A 10,533-nucleotide genomic window follows, 5' to 3' on the forward strand; every position below is an offset into this window, starting at 1 on the left:
GCAGTGTTGGCCCTGGCCTCTGCTTCAGTTTCTGTCTCCAGCTTCCTGCCCTGAGTTTCTGTTCTTACTTCAAGTTGGACTTTAAGCTGTCAAATGAAATAAACTCTTTCTTCCCCAAGTTGGATTTTTCGTTTGGTTGGTTTTGATTTGGAGATTTGTGTATGCGTGTGTGTTTTAGCAAATAGAATGAAACTAAGACAGTTCTGGACCATTATATTTAGATTGTTACTTACCTCGATCTATGTGTGCCAGCTATATATTTTTTGTTTGTTTGTTTGTTTGTTTGTTTTTGAGACAGGGTCTCACTTTGTAGCCTTGGCCACTATGTAGACCACTAAGTAGACCAGGCTGGCCTCAGACTCACAGTGATCCACCTGCCTCTGCCTCCCAAATGCTATAAGTAGCATAAGCCACTACCCTAGCTTCTACCTGTATAATTTTTTTTAACTACTGCATTTTATTTCTTATGTTTGTGTGTGGTCACGTGTACATGTGTGATTGCCTGCATGTCATAGTGCATATCTGAAGTTTAGAGAACAACATGCAGGAATCAGTTCTCTTTAACCATGTGGGTCCCAGGAATTGAACTCAGGGCATCAGACTTGGCAGCAAGAGCCTTAACCTGCTAAGCCAAGTAAGCTTTATAACACTGTCATCAGAATCTATGATTTCTTAATGTAATGATTTCATTCTTAATTCCAGTGCCCAGCAGGATGCTGTATTTGAACTGATTTCTATGGGATTTAATGTAGCATTATGGTATACGAAATATGCTTCAAGATTGGCTGGAAAAGAAAAGTAAGTTAAAAAGCAAAATTTGCATGTGTCTGTATCTTATGTTTTTTTGTTTTTAATACGTTGAACTTAAGCATATGCTACTTGTTAAGAGGGTCCACTTGAATTAAGTGGAAGAGTCATTGTTTTATGTTTAAGTACTACAGTTATGCAGCTTAGTCTCTGTTTTGTAGATTTTTTTTTTTAATTGTTCTCGGGGTGGGAGAGGGGTACACATTCATGTGGAGGTCAGAGGCCAGCTTTGTGGAGTATGTTCTCTTCTTCCACCTTTCCATGGTTCTAGAGATTGATTCTAGGCTGCTGGCTTGTGCAGCAAAGCCATAATCATCTCTGTACTCTATTATGAAAGATGTTCATAATCTTTTACATGGTAGACCTAAGTGAGGTTCTAAGCCAAGAGGTCACTTTTTAAAATGTAAATATTTGACTATATTTAATACACTATAAACAAAGCCAGGCATGGTTACACACACATTTAGTCCCAGCACCCAGGAGGCAAAGGCAGGTGGATCTATGCATTTGAGGCTACCCTGGTCTACTAAGCAAGGTCCAGGATAGTCAGGGCTACACAGAGAAACCCGGTCTCAAAAAACCCAAAATAAACAAACAGGTAAAATAAGTACTATAAACAAAGGTAAAAACAATGACAGGATTGGTCAACAAGATTACAGTGTAAGTTGTCCATTTGTAAATGTATAATCCCCAAAACAAAAAATACTACCAAGTCAGTTGAAAATAAAGGATATGAATAGGCAGTTCATAAAAAAGAGACACAGAGGCTAAGCCTAAGGTTCAGAAGACTAAGGAATTGGACACTAGAGTCAGTAGGTAGCTCAGTGCTTAAAGGTGCTTGCTGACTGACGATCCAAGCCAGGGCTGGACTCCAGAACCCACACAAAGATGGAGAGGACTGAGTCCACAGACTTGCCCTCTAACTGCCACTCATGCACACAGAGGAAATAATGTTTTTCCAAGAATTGTAAAATTAAATGAGACCACGGTTGTAGTAACTAACGTGGATACAGAATTAGGAAACTGTCAGAATTGTTATGATTCATCCATACATAGTAATGTGCTGCCATTTAAGAATGAATCATGTTTGCTGAAGTTAGATGATTGAAATGACCAGAGTAGTGTGTATAGCCACCATGTGTGTTAGGTTCATAATAGTTTGTGTTTGTTTATGACAGAACAGTCTGGAAAGAAAATACAACTGTTTAGGAATTACTTCTAGGCAAGGTGTCTGTTTTTCTGCAGTCTTGGGATATGTCATGTGCTTTTTAATTTAGTGTCAAATTAGATTTTTTTATTTTTAAGGAAGAAAGCTAAATTGGTTCTCTGATGTTTTTAAATGATGTGTCTGTGTGGGTATGCGCACATGCATGTGGAGGCCAGAAGCATTGGGTCACCTTAGGGTTGAAGTCACAGGCAGTTTGAGCTGCCTGACATGTGGGTGCTGGGAACTAAACTCGAGTCTTCTGCAAGAGCAGCTCTTAGCCACTGAGCCATCCCTCAGCCTTGGTGTTCATAATGTGTTGGCTATTATCAGAAACAAAGATTCCTCCTCCAGCTAACACAACCGCTGTCTTAAAGCATAGCAGAAGATGAAGCAAAAGAAGTCCATCGAAGCCTAAAAATTGCAGCTGGGATTTTTAAACATTTAAAGGTAAAATGGCGGGGGTGGGGGGGATGATGTGGGGGAAGGGGTAGCATTTTAATTCTTGAACTCTGTGGAGAGATTAGTAACTCTGTTGTGTCAGGGGAGATAATACAGTCCCTCTAGTAACTGTAGGGAGTTGGTTTACAGAATGCCTCTTCCAAATCTCCATTTCAAACACCCCCTGCCCAAGTGCCTTTTCTAAAATGATGTCTGCATGTAAGCCATGCACATCCTGTATCCCGAAATCGTATCTCCTGGCTAGCACAGTTTAATGCCCTGTGAGTACTTGTTCTTCTGTACTGTCTAGGGAGTGGTGCAAGGAAAATGTCTGTGGAGACTCAGCCAGATGCAGTCTCAGGTGGCTGAGAGCAAATGTGGTGTGTGCTCATGCCTGTGAGCTGACTGTGCGCGCTGTGTGTTCACTGCTTTATTAGTGAGCCACAGCCAGGCTGAGTGTTTAATAGCTCCATCTTTACCTGAACGTTGGTGACTCGTAACTAGACGGTTTAGGTTGTAATATTCTGCTTACTTTTTTCTCTCTTTACCCTGAGAAAAAACAAAATGGATAAATAGGTCTGTGCTTTGCTCATTTTCTCTGCGGTTGCCAAGAGCAGTGACAATTCCCCAGAACTGACTCTGAGGTTGCATTCTGGGTCTCTCACTGGCCTTTCAGTCATTGCATTCTGATTGTATCAGGTAGGCTGCAGATGAGATGGGAACTCTGAGGAAAAATAATGTTTTTTCCTCTGAGATCACCCTTCTGCTTCATTCTGATTAAAACTACTGATCACTGAGGTCCTTTTGGAGGTGGCTTTATGGTGTCTTTCAACCAGAATTAGATGCAGAGCTTGTAGTACTTCCTGTGCATCATTTATTCTTTATGTGAGTGAACAATTCACAGCACAAAAGAGAATTTTGGTTCTTATTGCAGCTAAATACTTTCAAAAGTTTGCTTGTATTACATTGTATTTTTCAGAAAAAAAAAAATCTATCCATAACCTAAATTTTGCCATTGGGTTTCTTATAAAGTTCACTTTGCATGCTCAAGACCTCACCTCACCTATGAGCTCACAGCTGTTGCTTGATCTATCCACTTAGGTTCGCAGAAAGTCTTTAAGTTGAATATCCCATAAGATGTATCTTCTTCACCTCTGACAATAGTGTTGAAATAAAATTTGACATGTTTGTTTTCTTTCTCTTTAGGAAAGTCATATACCCAAACTTCTTACACCAGCGGAGAAGGGACGGGACTTAGAGGCTCGGCTCATAGATGCTTATGTCTTTCAGTGCCAGGCTGAGGCTCAAGAAGGTATCCTAAATACAGTAAGGTGTGTGTTTGTTGGTTTTTCAGAATGTTTATATTGGCTTTTGACTCTCAGATTTAGCTGTATTAAGTTTCAGTTTTAAGGATTGATTTTAAGGGTCATTTTACCTTTCATGTTTCCTTTGCTGTCAGCAGATCTCCTTCTAGTTAATGCTCCTTTAAAGAGTATTTGGATTTTATGCTTTTTTTTTTTTTTTTTTTTGACAGGATTAATGTTGATCTCTGGGTTTTCTTTTTTTCAAAATTTGTTTTTGTGCACAAGGTTCTCCTGAAAGAGAACTGTATGTTCTTCACTGTGAGCCATTGCTTGGCCTAGCATTCATTCTGTAGCTCATCTTTCCTCTTGTTTTGGGCTTTTATTTTTCTTCTTCCACCATTAACTTACCTCGAAGTATTCATCTTGGAGCTGCAGAGAACAGTAAAGTAACTTCCTAAGTTTCTTATCTTTCAAAATCAAATGTTTTGAAAGTATTTTTCTTCTATATGTCATGCTGTTTTATAGTCATTCTCTGTGCTTGGCTAATAATTGGCTAGTTATTTAAAGACACTATATCAGAAAAACAAAGTCAGTGTTTTCTTTTTGTGTTTACATTTTTCTATAAGTTTTTACACTTGAAATTTTAAAACTTGAAAAGAGAGCATCAGGCTGTTGTTGGCTATTATGACTAAACTTCCCACAGATGAATGTGAACTTAGAGCTTGCAATTATTGTGTGTTGGTTACAGTAACAATTGCCCGAGCCATTGAGCTGAAGCATGCTCCAGGACGGATTGCTGCGCTCGCATACGAAACAGCCAGTTTCTACCAGAAAGCAGGTAACACCATGTGTTGTTGCTTTCTCAGGTCTTGAGAGTTTTGTGTTCGCTTGACTTTTTGCTAAAAACAAAAGAAAAGAAGCTCATATTTTCCATCACAACATTAGAATAAAGTCTTTGGGCTTTTGGCTTTGAAATAAGCATAGCTACTCTGGAGGCTAACACAGGAGGATTATACTGAGGCTTGTCTGGGCTGCAGAGAAAGATCAGGGCTAGCCTGGGTAAACTGTCTCAAAAATAGGAGACAGCTCTGTGGGAGAAGTTGCCATATGAGCATTAGGACCTAAGTTAGATCCCTAGCATGTAAAAAAGCCAAGTGTGATGGCATGTGCTTGTGATCTTGGAACTGAGGAGGAGGAGTCAAAAGGGACCCGTGGGCTTGCTAACCAGCCAGCCTCGCGCCATCAGGAAGTTGCAAAAGTAAAGAGATCTTGTCTCAGCAGACAAGGTGAATAGCCTCCACATACAGGCACACTCACGTACATGCTCCTCCCAGACACAAATATGCACAAATACATGTTAGTTAATATGCTGTAAATTAATGTATGAGGAGCTTGGAATATAGCTAATAGAGTACTTGTGTCAGTCCCAGAGCTTCACAGCTAATGTGTCACATGATTCTAATGGGAAAGACGGTGTGTTGTCTTTTCTACCAGTTAGAACCAGCTTTATGCAGCATGCAGCCTTTGCCATTTTGGTCTTTATAGCAATCTTATTTATATATGTACTCAGTTTTTAGCCTTGGTTGTCCCTAGAATTGACTATGTAGACTAGATTGGCCTCAAACTCCAGAAATCCACCTGCCTCTGCCTTCCAATTGCTGAGACTAAAGGCATGTACCACCGTGTCCAGATCTTTAGAACTGTTTGATAATTCTAATCGGTATTTAGATAAGAAAGTGACTGTTAAGTGTCATCTGACCACCTATGACTTGACTACTGTCTTGTGGAAAGAGGGAACCAGACTTGGTTCCTGGGATCTAGGGAACATGTTTAGGTTTCTGTTTAGAGGCTGGTTACTATTTTAGTTGCTGAATAGGTAAGAACAAATTCACAGTCTGGGAAGGAGATGAACTTGTAGTCAGGTCGTGATGTCAGACATGACATCAGTAGTGTAAGAAACTGAACAGCGTGGGTGTGCTAGCCAAGGCTTGTGAGAGGAAGGTGGTCTTTTAGTCTCATCTCAAAACAAAGTGAGTGTGAGTTGACTGAATTGTAATTTTGGAAGAAAATTTCCATGCTTACCCATGGGCTTACTATATGAAGGAGTAGGCTTGCTCAGTATTTAAAAAGAAATTGTTACAGGCTTTGGAGGAAATGAAGAAAGGTTTAACAGTGATAATAAAGTCAAAAAAAAAAGGATGATCAAAACCAACTTAGGAAGTGTTTGGGTTACATGAGCATGTGCGGACATGTGAGTGAGTGAATGTATATTTTCTTGCAAGGTTCAGTAATAGTTGGATGGATATGAGTTGTTGCTGGCAGGCAAATACATTGCTGTGTGCCTGACTTTATTATATACAGTTTTAAAACTATGATATGAATACTTGCTTTGAAATCCTTAGTCCTGTCACATTTCATTTTATCACTAACTTAAAGTTACATTAACCACCAAATTGAAGAGGTACTTATGCTGTTCAAATATATAATTATGGGGGAATAAATTATGTTAAATATTTAGGTTTTTTTTCTTAATGTATGAAAGCTAGAGTTTAGATGGCATTCTGCTTTTAGCACCAGAACACAGGAACTAAGCCGTGCTCCAGTGAAACAGGGTGAAATGATACTTTGCTCTTTAAAATGTAACTTTAGATCATACTTTATCCAGTTTGGAGCCTGCATACTCTGCCAAATGGAGAAAATACCTCCACTTGAAGATGTGCTTCTACACGGCTTATGTAAGTACCAACCAGTACCTACGTAAGTAAGCCTCCAGACAGTGAGTCCAGGCCTTCGATTGGCAGGGCTCTCATCTCAGCAGTACTCACTAGCAGCAGGCCAGTGACAGGCAGCTGTCAGTAAATGTTCACTGGCAGCAGTGGTGGGAGGAAACGGGAGGGAATTGGAGACCCGCGGTTGCCGTGTGCTCCCAAACTGTACTTTCAGGCTGGATAGGTATTGAGAATTCTCTCAGTTGTTTTATCCTGACTGTTGAGAAGGATATCAACTGATTCTAAACTTCATGGCCTGGGAAGATGGCTCAGTAGCTTAAGTGCTTGTGAAGCAAGTGTGAAGACCTGACTTGAGATCCCCAGAAGCCGTGTAAAGCTGGATGCAGTTCTGCACATCTGAAATCCCAGCCCCCACAGTGAGCTGGAGGGCAGCCAGCCTGCCTACCTCACAGCAGACAACAGGGCACCTTGCCTCACTCTCAGATCTTGTAGGCTCACGCTGATTTTGTTCTTGTTTCTTAGCTTTAATCTTAAGGCATACCATGGGGTGTGTATCACCTAGGTGAAAACCAGTATGTCCGCACCATTTTAGAAGTTCCTGACCAGTTTATTAAACTACCAAACTTGTTTCAAGATTATCATATGAGAGGCAGTTAAAAGCTTTTTCAGAGTTAAGTAAATAATTTTACCCTTACGTATCGTAACATTTCCCAACATACTCCTGCCCAACACCAACTGTCTGTACCAATGGATTTTAAAGAGTAGACTTTCAGCCTGATGCTTTCTTCTTAAAACCTGTGGTCCTTACTAGGCATGGTGATACATGCCTGTAACCCTAGCATTTGAAGCTGAGGCAGGAGGATCCTGAACCCAGTCTCAGTTATAGAAGAGCACGTTTCAGGACACACGCGCACTATTCTCTCATCTCCAAATACTACTCCCTCCCTTTACATATGTATAACAAATAATTTTCTCAATTTTTTACTTCTGTCCTGATTTTTAAAAGAAGTTTCAGCTATCAGGTTTTGCTCTTGGAACATGATTAGAAATCATTCGCCTCAGGACTAGGCCTAATTCTTTTGTTTGGACAGAGATGGAGTAGGAGGGGAGCTTACCTCAAGTAAATGATACAAAAGATTGCATTGTGATAGTCCCAAGCAGTGACTGACAGTGTTTATCTGCCATGTATGTGCGAGGACAGAATCTATGAAAATGTTTCCTTTGCCAGGCGTATTGTTACCATGGCCAGACTCTGCTGGCTAGTGATAAATGTGGAGAAGCAATCAGGTCTCTCCAAGAAGCAGAAAAATGTAAGTTTTGCTTTTAGAATTTTAATTTCCTTAAAAAAATTCTTTCATTCTAAAGGGAATGAGTAGATTGTGTTTGAGTTCATGAAAGGGAATGGGCAAGAGAGTTGGAAACAGAACAAAATCTTATCCTCAAGCCTCTAGGAAATGCTGCCTCTCAACAGTGTTGTCGTTGGTGTTGCTTTTAGAGCAGGTAACACCAGCTGACTTAAAGCGTCAGTATTCACAAGCAGGGTGCAGTTATTCTGAGATTGTTGTCTTCTCTGCAGTGTACACAGAGGCAGAAGCCCTATGCAAAGAGTATGGGGAAACCAAAGGACCAGGACCAACGGCCAAGCCGTCAGGACACTTGTTCTTTCGGAAGCTCGGAAGCCTTGTGAAGAACACGCTGGACAATTGTCAGAGAGAAAATGGGTTCATGTGAGTACTGCTCACTCCTTAACACTAGTACCACATGGTTATGAGTGTTAAAATGGTAGCACCTTTGTACAGTTTTTAATCTCCAGTCCCAAAGGATTTGTCTTAAATTGCATCTAAATTTAGCATTAATTTTCTCTTTATATTGGTAATAAAGTTGTTTGCAAGGCCTTTTATTCTGTATAGGATGTCATTAAAAATAGGTTTTAAATTTTAAATGTGAATTGTTAACAAAGTTTATTTCATCAGGGCACTCCTATAAAGACTTCTTTCTCTCTTAACTTTGTTTCCATATGTTACTTCTATCTGGGATATGTGTGTGTTTATGTTTGGGGTGTGTGTGTGGTATGTAGAATGTGTGTATGATCAACTTCTTTTGCATATTTGTCTCACTGGTTTGCTCTAACTATACAGCAGGAAATTTTGATTTTCTCATAATTCTTCATGGTCCTTTCGGGCAATAAGACTAAGACTGTTAGTAAATCGATGTGCAAACTGTATTTCAATGCTTTTATAGGATGGGAGAGTCATTCTTCTCCCTGCCTGCCTCTGTGTTCTTCCTGTGATAGTCTGCATTGGGTCACACTAAACTTTCCACTTATTTGGTTTAGTTTTATCGCTTCCCTTGAAAATAGACTGAGCCCCCAAATCCAGGTTTACTCTCCCTCTTTGTGTTCTTTCTGTCCTTGGAAGCTTCTGTTGCACTGTGCTGTAGTTGACAGGGCTTCTTGACTTTTCTCGTGTGTTCATCTGTGACTGTGCCCCAGGGCAGAGAACTGTCATACTCATCATAGGCCTTGAACATACTAGGCACTCAAGCAGTTGCTGAATAAATGACTAAACCACTTTTTAAATTGCTTTTTGCAGTTACTTTCAAAAAATTCCAACAGAAGCCCCACAACTGGAACTCAAAGCAAACTATGGGCTGGTAGAGCCTGTACCTTTCGAATTTCCTCCTATGAGTGCTCTCTGGACACCAGAAGTGTTGGCTGCATTTGATCTCACCAAGAGACCCAAGGATGACAGTGTATGAGAATGGGGTTTTCTTTCTAATCACAGCCGTTTAGGAAGAATGCAGAGCTAGCCTTGTGACGCCTTTGTCTACTTGAGCAGGGTCGGTATTGGTCTTAAGTGCTCAGCTAGTCTGCTGCCATGCTTGATCTGCTCTGTGCAGGTGGTGCTCAAGAGTAGCCAAGACACTGCACCTTCGTGTCTTCTGGCTTTCTGTGCAATTTACTGGCACTGTTTTCAACACAGTATCTCATTTTCACAATTTGTCAGTGCTTTCTATAAGAAAAGCATGGAGGACAGGTCACCGTGTTGATGTTGCCATATCAGTGCCTCCTCTGACACTGGTATTTGAAGATTCAGTTTAACTTCAGCATTGCATTAGTCATCCAGAAGTAAAGTAGAATGCTTTTACATTCATTAATCCTTAAGCACCCCGTGGTGCTCTAGTCAAATGGCAGGTCATGTGAAATGTTTTATGTTTAATTCTGGAAAGACGAGGGATCCGTGACAGAGGAGTTCAGATTGTTTAACTAACACAATCCTCTCGTGAAATTGCGTATCTTAGGCAGTCTTCTACCCATACAACTAGTCCTAAAAATAACCATCTTTTCTTCCTATGAAGCCTCCAAAACAGTACCTTCAAAGACAGCTTACATAGTCATAAACGTCTACGCTCTAGGGTTCCATTACTGAGTTGTTACTTCCTGGAAAAGTTGCAGGGGAGGAGTACCCGCTGTAGTCTAATAAGTTTTCATGCACTGACATGTCACCTATGGATGCAGCTTCTGGATTGGTGTGGTTAGCCTCAGTGCTGTCCTTTAAGTTCAGCACCCTTGAAGCTCCGAAGTAGAGGAGAGCTTTGTGGGGTTTCTCAGTCTTTATGTGCATGTTTACCTTGTTTTCTTTCTCCTTAGGTCAAACCCAAACCAGAAGAAGTGAAACCTGTAAAAGAGCCAGATGTGAAACCTCAAAAGGACACCAAGTGCTCTGTCTCTTAGGAGTGGCGCTCACTTAGAAATCTCTGTTAGTCCATAGATGAACTGTGGATTCAGTTCACTTTTTCTCATTTCACTGAAGCCCATAGGATAACTATTAGCTTCAGAGGGACTTGGCCTTCAGTTTATTTATTCTTGATTTTTAACATAAAGGTATTAAATGCTTTTGTTTGGGGGGGCCTATGTTTTTAATCAGGACAACATTTGAAAGGGTTGGTTTTTATGCCTCTAATGAATGTATGTGGAGATTGAACCTTTTAAACTCTAGATAGTAAGTTTCATATTAATGTTTTTCTATCTTCACAAAAATGTTTCTTT

General features: G+C 40.3%; 1 protein-coding gene across 1 annotated transcript in view; it reads left to right on the forward strand.

Annotated features, from left to right (window-relative positions):
- The window catches only part of Brox (BRO1 domain and CAAX motif containing), a 15,022-nt gene extending 4,495 nt beyond the window's left edge, over positions 1 to 10,527 (forward strand). Inside the window, 9 exon segments of the mRNA XM_055623000.1 lie at positions 616 to 798; positions 2,389 to 2,461; positions 3,659 to 3,764; positions 4,505 to 4,594; positions 6,406 to 6,491; positions 7,714 to 7,795; positions 8,062 to 8,212; positions 9,077 to 9,236; positions 10,135 to 10,527. Coding sequence (XP_055478975.1) covers positions 616 to 798; positions 2,389 to 2,461; positions 3,659 to 3,764; positions 4,505 to 4,594; positions 6,406 to 6,491; positions 7,714 to 7,795; positions 8,062 to 8,212; positions 9,077 to 9,236; positions 10,135 to 10,218 — 1,015 coding nt within the window. The 3' untranslated portion in view covers positions 10,219 to 10,527.
- The last annotated feature ends 6 nt before the right edge of the window (positions 10,528 to 10,533 follow it).

The sequence above is a fragment of the Psammomys obesus genome, unplaced genomic scaffold (assembly GCF_907164565.1).
Source record: "Psammomys obesus unplaced genomic scaffold, mPsaObe1.curated_primary_1811, whole genome shotgun sequence".
NCBI classification, from domain to species: Eukaryota; Metazoa; Chordata; class Mammalia; order Rodentia; family Muridae; genus Psammomys; species Psammomys obesus.